This window comes from Eucalyptus grandis, chromosome 2 (genome assembly GCF_016545825.1).
Source record: "Eucalyptus grandis isolate ANBG69807.140 chromosome 2, ASM1654582v1, whole genome shotgun sequence".
In the NCBI taxonomy this organism is placed as follows: Eukaryota; Viridiplantae; Streptophyta; class Magnoliopsida; order Myrtales; family Myrtaceae; genus Eucalyptus; species Eucalyptus grandis.
In genome coordinates this window covers 45,125,273-45,140,185 of record NC_052613.1, presented here as the reverse complement: position 1 = coordinate 45,140,185, position 14,913 = coordinate 45,125,273, and the positions used below count along the sequence as shown (strand labels likewise).

Here is a 14,913-nt window from a genome sequence, read left to right as displayed (position 1 = left end):
ACAAAACCAGAAATACTAGAAGCACCCATTTCTCTCACTGCATCTCCATCCTCTTCAACCCCTTCAGATTTTTGTGTTTTAAATGCTTCTAAGATATACTATCTTTATGAAGTCTCTCTTAGTGATGAAATCAAGATTTCTGAAACTCAACTTCCCCTTATGAACCCCTATTCCGCTTTTGCTAAACCCACTTTCGTCATTTTCTCCCATCCGCTCCATTCGCCAACTCATTCGCCAAACTCCGAAGGAAGTAAAAGAGTACGTCTAGTCCTCCAAATTTGAATAACATCCTAATCTTGCCACTGAAAAGGAATACTTTGTTACCCTCCAAATTCCTCCAGAGTTTCCCAGATAGTGGATTCAGCAAGGATATTCTCATATCCATTATCGAGCTATTTGTCTTACTCTTACTTTTCATCGTCGCAAAGGCTTGCTAGTAGTGGCAAGAATTGCATTGTTGGATACTAGGTTTCTAGAATACCAACATGCTTGCATCGGTACTGTCCAAACCACTTTGAATGCTGGAATAGTCTTTGTAACCTTATATTAAAACTTCAATATAGCTCTTTCAGACCCCTAGCTACTCTCATTTCTAAATGTCCAAGTTCAGCTCATTAGAGCTCCTCAAACTACTTATTCTATAGCAGTAACATTGCACTACCAGATGGTTTATCGAGTTTAGAACCATGTTCTTGATTTGAATATCTACAATGGAAATGAAGATGCTTTATTCATTTTCCATGCAGAATGATCAAGCATCATGCATTTATGTTCCCAAATAGATCCCTAAGGAAAAGTTGGCCAAGCTCCTTCTGGAGACATAGATTACCAACTATGAAAAGTTGCGTCAGAACAACAAGCCTTTCCAGTCTTCAAACTCCAAATTTGTCAAAAAGAAAGATGGAATTGTTTTTATCAAATTTGGCAAGGAAAATGAAGAAAGTCCTTCGATCTTCTAGACCCTCTTTATGATTGAACCATGTATTCCTAAGTCAATCTCCGAGCCAGATCCAAAAAAGCTTGTTCAATACTTCAAAAGTGATGGACATCCTGTCCATTACTATAAGGACCAGTATGGTCACTATTTCTAGAATCAATTTTTTTTTTTTTGGTGACCTAGGAAACCTCCGTACGTCGCTTCGCGGCGGAGAGTAAACCCTGGGGTGGATTGGGCCACCACCACAGACCCAGCTACAGGTGAATCGCGCGTTTTGCATTGAAGCAACGCGGACGCGGAGTCTCAAACCCTTCCCCCTGCGGATGGGGTACCAAGCCTTAACCATCGCGGCCACCGCGGGCGGTGGTTTCTAGAATCATTTTTGTCAATGTTCTTATTGTACAAACTCTCCCAATGAGGTAGACCAATATGCAAGACCTCGACGGAAGCACAAGAAGCCAAAGGATACTATGTACCGAAAGTACTTAAACAGAGATCTCTCCGTTGATACTCTTGGTAAGTGTGATAAATTCAAATTTATGGTTTCTTATGTACCAACTCCACCACCAGAGTTCACTGCTCCTCCCTCCATATCATCAACTCTACCATCACCACCACCTCCATCTCCTCCTCAGAAAAAACCAGCTATTTCCCCGTTCTATAAGCCAATTCTAAAGTGGGCAAAGAAGCATTCTTACCCACTTGAGGCTCTAGTAGAAACACCACCAAGTTTTTCCATCGCCATGTTCCATGAGACAAACTTTCTCCCTCTTGTCCGAGAAAGTTCCAAACTCCCGTTTCCTACTCCAGAAGAATTCATTGATCCACAAAGGTAGATATCGGCATGCTCCTAAGATATTTGCCCCCACTAATGTGGATGAACATGGAAGACAGAAAAGGACTCATGTTACTGAAGTCATCCTATGTTGGCAATCGGAGACTCTTTTAGCACTTAACAATGCGTTCAAGGCAATTGATTCCAAGATTGTGAATGTGCAACAAGATCTTCGAAGATATGATAAAACCACCAAGAAGATACTTTCCAATTTCCAAAAAAGGCTTCATGCCTTGGAATCCGAACAACATCTGGGGTATCATCATCTCGAAAGTCCGAGGGCGGAAACAAAGAAGCTCAAAAGGCAAATCCAACTCCTTGAAGAATGAGGATTCAATCATTTTAATCCATTTCCGACCACAGTACGGACAGAGTATTCACCTCCACCACCTCAGACGTCTATTTTTGCTACCCTTACAAACGTTCCTATTAGACAGGACAAGAGAGATGTGGTAGAAAGCGAAATCGCCTCAAAGAATTGGATTGAATAAGGAAGGAAAAGGGAAAGGAGTAAATGCTTGCAGAATCCTCGCTTGTTATAAAGGAAAAAAAGCTAGATCAGATGATGTTATCCAATCCGCTGGAATCCTTACTGAAGGACTTGGGCAATCAGGAAGAACAACTTAATCTTGTCACTCAACAGCCTGATCCAGTCATTCCAAAAGATCATATCCTATTTCCAACAGAACAAGCTTTTCCAAACATCTTTGATAATGAATCAAGTTCGGCATCCCTCTCATCCTCTTCATCCTTCTCAATCCCTGCCATTGATTCCTTTCCTAATGTACAAGTAACTTAAACAATATTCATGGCTAATCCTCCAGATCAAGATATGGAATCAAACCCTTCTGAACTAGAGATTGTTTAGCCAAGCAATCCCTCCCAACATGTGTCTATTATATTAAAATAGTTTTTTTACTGTTGATGATATTCCCTATCACAAATGGCTAGAAAGATTTGAAAAATTTCATACTTGACTAAATGCCAAAGCTCTTACCAATCATGATAAATATGATGTTCTTTTTAGTTTTGTCACAAGGTTTACAAGCAGCCTCAAGCATTGGTGGTAATCGGTGACAAAACAAGACCATCTTCAATTTTTACTCTCACTTGATTTTGGTCATGCCATTACCCTTCTATATCATTTCTTCATTGGAAAATCTTCTGACCTCCAATAGCTTAAAAGGAGAGAATTTTTCGAAAGAAGATGCTGCTCTCTCCAAAAAAAAAAAAAAAAAAAAACATCTTGATAGACATTATCAAGAAATGCTTAAGCTCTTCTATGGTATTTGAGGTGATCCAAATCTGAAGCATGTTTTCCTGACTTCCATCCCCAAAGAATTATCCCAACAAGTTGAGAGAGCTTTCTTAACAGATAAAGGAGGATTCAGGATATTCCATTGGGAGAAATACAACAAGAAATCCATTTATGCCTTGATGATTTGTGTATAAAGCACCAAATGGTCCAAACCTATCTCATGGACAACAGAGAACTTGATACAGCCTATTCTTGCCAGAGACTAAAGATTAAATGCTCTAAGTGAGATTGTGATGGTTTTTGTGGAAAATCTTCTAGAAAAAAGAAGTACTTCCGAAGAAAGAATAAATGACGATACCTACGCAAAAGGAAAGATCACTTAGGCCATAAGAAATCAAATTAATGCTTCATCTGCAATAAAAAAAAAAGACATTTTGCCAAAAATTGTCCCAAAGCAAGAAAATGTTAGAATCATCTAATACATCATATAGAGAATGAAGCTGTTATTTCTCTTGAAAATAATGATATTGAATCTTTATTCTCTGCGGATGAAAAACCATCTGAACAAACTCTTTGTGTCATACCTTGTTACCAAACTCCTAGTGAAACTGATTCGAATTCAGATTCTGAAGATATTTTTCACATGTCTCTCACATTTTTAGAACAAAGCACTGACATATTTTCAAGCCAAATCCATTGTCCCCATTTTTCTGTAAAAATTTTCACTTCAAAGTTTACCAAGCCTATCACTGTCATTACCCTCATAGAGACTGGAGCAAGTTCTTCAATCTTAGATACTAAAATTCTTCCTGAAGAATATTGGACTTCCTGTGTTCGATATTTCAACTCTGCCTTAGGAGATACTTTTTCCACGAATGTAAGAACTACCCTAGTAATTGTAAAAAAATTTCCCTAATGTTCCATAACCACAAAAATCTTTGAATCCAGACTCCTCAACAAAGATTTGATTATTGGTTAGACATTATGACTCAAATTTCTCAGCTTTGTATCATTCCTGGAAAAATGTCTTAAGTATAAAAATCAATTCTTTGAATTCGTCAATATTCAAAGACTTTTTTCCATCCAAATGAGTCTGTTAGATCCGATCATGCAAAAGTTGTTGGAATCCTATTTGGAATCCTATTATGAATTTGCTCAAAAGTGTTCCCATCCTTTATGGGAAAATCTAGAGTTTTTTGTTCGCCTTCCTTTGAAAAAGAATGAATATATTAATCCAACCAAGGCGAGTCACATGAAAATGAAGCCAGAGCACCTAGTTTTAGCTCAAAGGGAATGCTCGGAACTATTACAACAAGATCTTATTAAAATCCCCAATTCTCAAAAGGCTTGTGAAGCCTTCTATGTCAATAAGCGCGCCGAGCAAAACAGAGGAAAGAGGAGACTGGTAATTAATTATTAGCCTCTTAACCTTTTTCTCCAAGATGACAAATTCCTTTTACCCTCTAGAAATTCCCTCTTCATTGGATTAACTAAGGCTCACATCTACTCCAAATTCGATCTCAAAGCCGGATTTTGGCAATTGGGCATCCATCTTGAAGACAGACCCAAAATAGGGTTTTGTATCCCAAATCAATATTTCCAATGGAAAGTTATTCCTTTTGGCCTAAAGGTAGCACCATCGCTTTTTCAGAAGGCTATGTGTCGAATTTTCCAGTCAATCCTATCAAGTGCAGTAGTATACATCGACGATATCCTACTCTACAGTCATGATATGCAGTTGCACTGCCAACTTCTTAAACAGCTCGCAAAAATTGTGAAAAAGCATGGGATTATGCTTTCTTAAAGAAAGATGAACATCGCCTAGACATAAATTGAATTTCTCGGTATGCACCTTAACAAAGGTACATATTATCCAGGGTTGCATATTACTCAGGAACTGTTAAAGTTGTTAGAGAAAACTCATTTATTGTTTTGAAGTTAACAAAATCTTTCCAAAAGACTAGTTTGAAGACTTGCAGACTCAAGTGTTATAGTCTGAAGAACTCCAGACTCTACTGTCAAAATCTAAAGATTGCCGGATTTTAATCTCAAAGTCTACCCTCATTGACAGTTTCCAGACCGAAGAATGAAGACTTATCCATATGCAGGATTATCTTCAAGGATTCAATTTGTATGGTTTTTAGAAATCCTTATGGCTAGATATAGCACCTATATGATCAATTATCCTTATTGGAATCAATTCGGATAATCAAATCTTTTGAATAGGGAGTATACTTGGAAAGTTCTACTTATGGAAATCAAGATTTTGATTGTGACATCCTGTATTTCATGTTCTGATTTCGATTGGATAAGTTGGGCCTTTCATCGATGTGACTATAGTACTTTTATCTAAGATTGCCACTCATGAGATAATTAGACGATCTAGGGAAGCCATTAAGGAATTTTAATGCAATAGACTTGAGGATTCGATCAGAAACCGACTACTCGATTGTGCTCATCTACAGAGATCATTACGGCATAGTAAGATCGATTAGAAATCAGAGATAGCTCGGTTCGATTGTGATATGTGGTTAAGCATAGGTGATTCTACTAAATTGCAAAATTCTCGTTGATTGGCACTAGATTGATTTTTCTGTCGTTTTAGTACCCTGTGTCCATTTTTGAAACCTCAAGATTTTCACAACTACTAAGAGTCACCAATATGTCGAAGGGGTTCATTATGGCTCGAAAAAAATCAACCGCGGGTTATTTGCAATAAAAATTCTTGAAAACTACTAGGTGCCTAGGTCACGTTAAAATCATGCCAAATTGAAATTAATTACAAATTTGAATCTGATTAAAATTTCTATCATGTCACAAGTTATTTTAGGAATGTCGACTCAGTCTTTGAAGATTTTTCTACAAATTGAGACTTTTTGGGAAAAAGTCGAGGTAGGGTCGTTTTTGTCCAGAAAATTAGAGGACCATTTTTTATCACGCAATTGGGATGCAAGTAGGTTCAATTGGTGAGGAAAAATACAAATTGGATTGATGGGGTGTTGGTTGAAATTATAGAGGCCAAATTGTGTTGATTCAAGAGCCAATTGGTGACCAATTGAAGGAAATTCAAGCCAAATTCGTAGCCCCCTTGCCATGACTTGTGGACCACTTCAAAAGGCTTCTAGAAGGGTTCTTAGTCTGGAAAATCTAAGTGCAAGCCAACCGTGCATGGTAGGCCCTCCAAGGGGACAAGGAGATAGAGATAGAAGGCTAAGGTGGTCCCCCTTCTACCCAATCTTGTTCCCCCCTCTCCATCAGCCATATTTCTTTCCCCCTCCTTTCTCCATTGTTGAGGCTTGAGAGACTTTAGAGAAACCAGAGAAAGAAAGCCAGTAGCCCCCCTAGCTGGTCGCATGCTTGTCCAAGTGCAGAACCATATCTTCCCTATGTTTTCTCTTCGTTTCAGTTTCTGCTCCAGCTAACCTTTCGGTAAAAACCGAGTTAAAAGTTACCCTCTCGTGAGAATCAACCAACACTCCACCCACCACCATGACCAGCACATCTAGACCGTTCAGGGGCACTTCTTCGTTTGCCGAAACGACTCGCCGGTCATCCCATCCGACCGCTGCAATCCATTAGTCGCCAGTCCGCCAATTTGCTGCCCGCCTACACTGTTTCGCGTTTTTCTTCATTTTTCTCCCATTCCAACCCTTCCTTTACCTGTTTCATCCACCAGCAAGACCCCCTTGACCCTCGGGAGTCACCGGTTGTCAACCACCCACTTACCGAAGCTCTAATTAGCTCGTTTTTGCCGTTGAAGCTGCTGGTTTCTCCTATGTAGTTCAGCCAAGAACAGAAGCAAAAATCAGCAAGGGTTTTCAGACTTGGTGGCCCGTTTCTAAGCCCTTCCTAGCCTTGCTTGGTGTCGCCGCTAGGAGGATTGTCGCTCGCCTTCGCATCGTCGTCGCCGTGGACTGCTAGAATGCTAATCAAGTGAGTTTAACTCACTAATCCTCGCTTAGTATGTTAATGACAATTAAGAGTTGTTTAGTTTAGACTAAGCTAGATTAGGTGGATAGTTAGATTATATTAGTAATTTAATTAATTATTGTTGCATGTTAGGTGGATAGTTTAGTGCAATTAGGGCATAAACAAGCTCTAGTATTTATCTAGAGTGATTCAAAATTTTCCGGGCCCATCTCGGCTTTTAATTGGGCTTTACGGGCCTAAGTTTGCTTATTTGCTATTTATTGGCATTTATTTATTAATTTTCGTAATTAATTAATTATTTATTTATTTATTTATTTGCCGAAAATTAGACGGGGATAGTTGGTGATTGGAATTTCGTGTTGATCGCAGTGGTGCATTCCGTTTATTTAATTGAGTGCCAGATTATGTAAATTAACTGTAATTTGTGAATTTGGGTAATTATCCCAAAATTTAATAATTTTGGTAATTAATTGGAAAATTACCGAGCGTTGGTCTACATCGTCAAAAATCTATTTTGGGACTATTGAAACTGGTGGTAAGTTCAAAAGTAAAAATATTGTATTTTGGCTAAGGCCGACCGTGTACTCACACACGGCTATTTTCACATAGTATTTTTAATATGAGGAAAATTGGCCAAGACTTAATTCTTAGTTGAGGGATATGGTTGTGAAACAAAATGTCTTTGGCCGTAGATGAATAACCCTGTGAGGTTATGACTCCGGTTAGGAAATCCACCTAATAAAGGTTGTACCTATGGGGCCGTAATTATCCACTTGATAAATGTTGTGCCTATGGGGCCATAATTATTCACCTAATAAAGGTTGTGCCCATTAGGTAGTAATTAACCACCTCATAGGGGTTGTGCTTTCTAGACCGTAATCCTCTGCCGAAGTATGGCTTTGCCTATCGGGCCGTAATTTACCGCTGCACTTGGAGCGAGCTGTGCCCATTGGGCCGTAATTCACCGTTGGCTATTTAATAGGTCGTGCCAGAACGTGGCCATAATTAATAGTTGGATTGAGTAATTGAAATGACCGTTGGATGGTCTAGATGACATGTAATCGACTGAGTCGATTAATCGATGATTTGATAGGTGTAATTGATTGATGTGATTTGCAAGTATTTAAATTAAACCGACTTGCAGGAATAAGTGGAGGCCAGGTAAGATCTCTATCTCGTGATTATGCTTAGGCAGTCCTTAGGGCGTATTTTCTTCCTAATTGAGTCTTAGAGGGTTGAACTTGCTGAGACGTCATCTCATCCCATTATGGATAACATTTTCAGGTCCCTAGTTGACGGTCATGGAAGACTTGAAGCCTCGGAGTTGGGAAGGTGGAGAGACCAGAATTGGCGAACGGGTGTGACTAGTAGGTCATAGGATAGTTCTCTTTTGGATGAGCCGACATTTTTGTAAACAGCTTAGTCTTATAAATAAACATGTTTGTTTATAAAAGGTTTGTTTTGGTTTGAAAAATTGTAGCCCTACTTTTCTATCACATTTGATTGTTGTCTGGGGATTTATTATTGCTTCCATATGTGCATTAAATTGAATGGGTTGGCGACACGTCCTAGAACGTCGCTATTAATCGATGAAGGAGGGACGGGCCTGCGCTCGGAGGATCGAGGCGTGACACTAATTGCATGGGCAAACATGATTGACGGGCTTTCATCTCGATCTTCAAATGACTCGAGATCTCCTTAATTGATTCTGTCCAACGGGTAGATTGGAAGAATTCATTTGGAAAGTGCCAACGGTCGTTTTGGCATGAAAGAGTTTTTGAGGTGAACTTGCTAGTTGTCCGTAAGAGAGCGTGAAAGAAAATTTTCAAAGTCTGAAACTTCCTAGTTCTTTGCTATTTCAATTGTCGAGCTCAATTTGTATTCAAAAGAGAAAGTAAATACTTGTAAGACTTTGCAAGAGTGTAATAGAGTCTCTGCACTGTGGAGCTAAGATCGTGAGACTATAAAATCTCTTTTGATTCATAGTAGATTCCAGCTAATAGGCTGTCGGTGCGGGAGAGTGGACGTAGGCTTGATCTAAGCCGAACCACTATAAACTCTGTGTTCTCATTCTCTTCCATGAACTCTTTTATTCATTCGTAAATTCATTTAATTGCTAAACTCACTTTAGTCCATTACTTTGTAGATTCCATTTTGAAAGAAAAAAATGTTCATAAACGTTTCCGCAAAAAATTATTTTAACACCTATTCACCCCCGTCTAGGTGTTCATATTAACCCTTTCAAAAGTTTCTTGAAGAGAATTTTACAACAAAGCAAGTTCAGTAATTTCTTGGGATAATTAATTATCTCAGATGTTTTGTTCCAAACATTGTTAAATTGTTGATTCCACTGCAATCAATGCTGAAGAAAAATCCCCCACCTTGGGGAAAATCTTAGACTAAAGCAGTAGCTGAACTTACGGAGATTATGCGGACTTTTTCCCCATTGCAAATCCCTTCAACAAGGAAAAGAATTCTCCAGACTAATGCCAGTGATGAATGCTGGGCAGCCATCTTATTTGAAGAAATTGATGGTAAAAGACATCTATATGCTTATAAAAGTGAAAAATTTTCCCAAGTTGAAATGTATTATCATTCCACTTTCAAAGAAATTTTGGTGGTGAAAAATGGAATAAAAAAGTTCAAATTCCATTTCATCGGCCATCACTTCCTGGTAGAATTAGACATGGCATATTTCCCGTAGATGACCAAGTTTAAAAAGAAGCATATTCCAAATTTTCTACTGCTTCGATGGGCCAAATGGTTTTCAAAATACTCTTTTGAAACCAAACAAATTGCTGGGAAGAAAAATGTGCTTACCGACTTCTTCTCAAGACCAAAAGCATCATCAGAAATCAACATGTACATCATGAGGCATGCTTTCCATATTTTTCATCATAATGAAAAGTATAAGATTGAAAGAATACGAGATTGGCCAAACTAGCGATCCTCCCAGGAGATTATTGAACAAATCTAGAATGACAGCTTCACTGAAAATCTGGAAAACCTCATGTGACTTGGTGATTTACAAGAAGCACAAACAATGTGCAAAAAGCAAATAGAAAGAGTGTTTCCATTTTTTTCTTAATTAAGGAGAAGAATAAGAAGAAATTAGTTCAATGCACAAAGTAAATATTACAGGGATTCACTCCGGATAAGGTTGGGTCTTGTACTCCTAAGCGAGGAAGAAATACCGAAGGTGTGCAGAAATGAGGTGATGGAGTGGAATCAACAGACCCAACGCCTCGGAGCCCTCCTAATGGGTCTGTTGAGCAAGGGGTTAGGATTGAGTCCGAGCAAGCTCCAGGACATGACGTGTGTGGAGAAGCGAAACATGTTGGGGGCATTACAATCCCTACTGTCCCCAGCCTAATCTGACTGTCTGCCTAAAGCCCCACACCGACAAGGGGGTGATCACGGTGTTCCTGCAGGACCAGGTCGGCGGGTTGTAGGTGAAGCACGGCGAGGCGTGGCTGGATGTGACGCCCTCTCTGGGTGTTCTCATTGTGAACATCGGCAACCTTCTCCAGGTAATATTCCATTCACGCAAGTTTCAAAGCACCGGTTGAATTAAACGTTGCATCTTGGAAACTGAGTGGCCTAACGATCACCTCCCTCCTATAAAAGGACATAGAGATCTCTATTTACATAAATTTGGATTCACCCGGATCATGTCCCAATGACGAGTACAAAAGCATGGAGCACCAAGTGTTGGCCAATCCAGGCCGTGAACCGCACCTGTCGGTAGCAGTTTTCTACTATCCTCTCGGATGCGAAAACCAGATCGGACCGATCCCAGAGCTCGTGTCACCAGAGAAACCTGCTGCTTTTCAACAATTCAAGCTTGGCGAATACCTGAAGAGATTCCAAACTGAGGTGCTGGATGGGAAAACTTTAAAAAATCACTTCAGGACATGATATAAGAGGCATGTAGGCTAATATAGATGGTGCAAGAATAAAATGCTTCCTTATTTTTAATAAGAAGCAATCGCTTATTAAGTTGTAAGTTCGGTTTGGATTCGCTAGAATTCCAAGCCATTGTCCTAGTTCAAAGACGCTGTGTGCCTATATTTAAGAACGAGTCATCTCGTTTCCTCCACAATAAGTCGGTATGTCTGGTAACAGGAACATATACTACTTCCTCGTCCTATTTTAACTGCACTTCTCATCGAAATTGTCTGTCCTATAACTCTCTTACTTGGAGTACATCAATTTCATTTTGGAGATAATCAGATTTCTTAATTTGAAATTGGATGATCTAAGACTTATCTTTATGTTAAGTATAAATGGATTCATACTTAATGTGAAAACTTACCACGAGATCCCTTTCCCATCGTGAAAAAAATAACAAAGATTTACTTTTTTTTTTAGTTTTGATATTGTTGTGATTTTGGAGTTTATGATAGATACGAGGAGAAATTTCTCATATCAATATTATGAGTCCGTGTTGGAAATATACTCCACATTGAACTAGAATAATGCGAGATAAATGAGTATGAGTTAATTCATTAGGACAAAATCAACGAAGAAGTCTATTTCAGTTTAAATAGCTAGTGGATGGGATGTGAGGTAATATAACGTGTAATATCTTTTATACATATACATATGTACATATATATAAGGGCCGGTGATGAAGAATCTAACTAGATGATAATTTGTATACTCTCCCCCGTCTAGAAATATACATCATGATCCGAAGTTATCTACAACGATACTAATTTTGGGCCAAAGCTCTACAACGAATGCTAAATAGAATTAAAAAAAAAAAACAGAAAAAGCAAAAACTGGATTTTAGCTTCCAAAGTTTAATAATAGGAAACGGACAAAAATGTCGAGATAATCACATAATTTCAAAATGCAGTAGGTAAGGAAGCAAAGTTGAACTTTAGTGCTTTTAGATTGGATTGGATAAGCTTGAGTGACCGATTTTTTACAGCATTTGGTAGTACACCTTGTCTGAGAGTAGTTGATCAGAGCACCGTTTAATTATTTCTTTGAAGTCTATTATATACACTTAAACCTAGAAATTGAGAAAATGTCCACTCCAGAGCTAGTCAAGTCACACTTAATTGCATTTTCATCTTTTCCATATGACAAGATACATGACATAGTTTGGTCACGTTACACATTGTTAACCATGTGTAATCTCTAAACTCCCCATAGAAAAGAGTATATATAGATTTTATCTTTTCGGAACTGAAAGAGTATAAGTTGCTTTGCAAATGACACTTCACTTTTAAATCAATGGTTGCCATATATGGCGAGACGCACGGCATGGTTTTGCCTCATGACCCAACCGCTAAGTTTTTGGTTTATTCATTTATCATTTTAAATTTCTTGTCTTTTGTTGATGTTAAATTCCCAAAAATGAACAAAGAAAGAGCATCTCCGATTAATTTTATTTATATCGTTCCAACACACGAATTCAGCATCTTCCTCTCACATCGCCTCTCCGTCCTTCCATTTATCTTTCCCCGCAGCACGACACTCGCATCGGTCGAACCTGAACTTGGGATTGTCCAGCCACGGGCATCACCGACACCGCTCAACAAGCCTTCGACCGAGCCCAAGAGCTCAAGCGATTCGAAGAATCCAAGCTCGGCGTCAAAGGTCTCCTCAACTCCGGCCTCACCTCCATCCCTCCTCTCTTCATCCACCCGCCCAAGACCCTCTCCAGCCTCAGGCCCGCCCACCCCAGGCCCATTTCGATCCGTTCAATCCCCACCATCAACCTCTCCGGCTACAACTCCGGCCAGCAGCCCTCCGTCGTTAAAGAAGTGGGGCACGCGGCTCATGAGCTCGGCTTCTTCCAAGTAGTCAACCATGGTGTGCCGACGAAGGTCATGGACCACATGATCACGGTGGCGAAGGCCTTCGATGAGCAGCCGATGGAGGCGAAGGCGAGGATCTACTGGAGGGGGATGGAGAACGGGGTCATTCTTCTCCAATGTCGACTTGTTCCGCTCCAAAGCAGCTAGCTGGGGGTAATCAACACGAAACGATGTAACATATATATATATATATATATTTGGTCAGTAACGATGTTACATATTGACTAATGGAAGATATGACACATCCTAATGTGACAAGTATGATATTGTGATATTATACGACTGGATTGCATGAAGTAAGAGAACTAATTTTTGTCCTTAATATCAAAATTTTAAATAAATAAATAAAAAGAAAATTGAGCAAGCAAAAATAATAAGTTCAAACCAATGCAAAGAAGAGGTGATTGGTTTTCGGTCGAGAAAAGTGCAAAAAAAGTCATAAACCTTTTGTCTTTGTGCCGATTTAGTCCTAAACATTTTATGTTGTGCCAATTCAATCATTTCCAATCAATTTTGGCCGGACTTTGTTGACTGGATGCCGGCCGGCTGACGTGGCGTGATCACAGTGCTCCTACAAGACCACCTCCTAGGATTGCAAGTGAAGCATGGCAATGAGTGGCTAGATGTGCCGCCTGTCCTAGGTGCTCTGGTTATGAACATTGGTGACATCCTTCAAGTAAATTTCCATTGAGTACTATGGGCATCTCTAAAGTACCCAACCTAGTACAGAAGTAACATCATATAATGAAATAGAGATTTGTTTCATTTAATTTCAATTTCCCATATCATGTCCAACAATGAGTACAAAAGTGCAGAGCACTTGGTGTTGGCCAACCCTAATCAAGAGCCACACATGTTGATGGTAGTTTTCCACAACTTGAGCAAGCTAGACATTCAACTCAAACCGTTGCCGGAGCTCGCATCCTCGGATAAACCCACTGCTTTTCGATAGTGCACCATGGACAAATACTATAGGAGATTCCATACTACGGAGTTAGAAGAAAGTCTGATAAACTCCTTAAGGGTATGATTGAGGCATGATTGAGAGGTGGATAGGCCAAAAGAGATGATGCAGGAATAAGATTGCTTCCCTATAACACTGGAGGAAATACTGGATTCTTGCCCTAAATTCTATTGATCATTAATATATAGAGCATCTATCTCCTATTATATATATTTTTTTCCTTGTCAAGTCAAATTTATTTTAAATATAGCGTTCTTGAATGTATTAAAAAAATCACTTTTTCTATTGTGTTTTGCATGCTCTAGAAACATAATATTACCACATCTTTTCAGCTTCATAATGACGTTGCCCCTTAGACATGATATTCTTCTAGAAAATTATATGTATCATTATTAAATAAGTCCTATCTCTTCTCTCATATTAAAAACTATATTGTTAGTATTTTATATAATATCTTCTCTCCTGATTTATTGAGTTTAAATTTCAGAAAATAAATAAAAAGAGAGCATATCTAAATTTTATCTCTTCGAAAGTAAAAGAATGTTCGCTCCTATGCTAATGATCCTTCACTTTCTACTCTATGGTTGCCACATATGGCATGTCAAATAGTTTTGCCGCGTGACCCAAGACAACGTTTTTAGTTTATTTATTTGTAATTTTAAATTTCTATTCATTTGTTGATGTTAAATTCCAGAAAATGAACAAAGAAAGAGTATCTCCAACTAAGTTTAATCTTCAAAATCATTGATAAATTACATAATCTATAAGAAACTAGATAAGGAAAGAATACATCTAGATTTTGTTCTCTTTTGGATTTGAACTTGAGGACTATGGATAAATTAGAGAAAGTAGTTTCAAATTCACTCCTGACTGATATTGAAGGTTCTTAAATATCATTTTCAATGATACAATTTCGATTTAAATTTTATAATTGTTTATTGTTTAACCAATAAAAAAAAATTGAATTAAATCAAAAGTTATATATTCATAATAAAGAAACTGCTCGATAAAAGATAAACAAAAGTTGAACAAACTAAAGACACTTTGTCCTTAATTAAACTAATGCTAATTTAAATAATAACTCATTTTATTCAAATAAGTCGATTTAGCGCATCCAAATATTTTAGAAAAGATCTTTCATAATATGGATTAGGACAA

The 14,913-nt window shown here is 38.4% G+C and overlaps 1 protein-coding gene across 1 annotated transcript; it reads left to right on the top strand.

Moving 5' to 3' along the window:
• Positions 1–10,177: 10,177 nt before the first annotated feature.
• LOC104432226 (1-aminocyclopropane-1-carboxylate oxidase homolog 4-like) lies at positions 10,178–12,938 on the top strand. Its single transcript, XM_039307139.1, has 2 exons — positions 10,178–10,223; positions 12,484–12,938. The coding sequence occupies exons 1-2, from the start codon at positions 10,178–10,180 to the stop codon at positions 12,936–12,938; spliced, it is 501 nt and encodes a 166-aa protein (XP_039163073.1).
• The last annotated feature ends 1,975 nt before the right edge of the window (positions 12,939–14,913 follow it).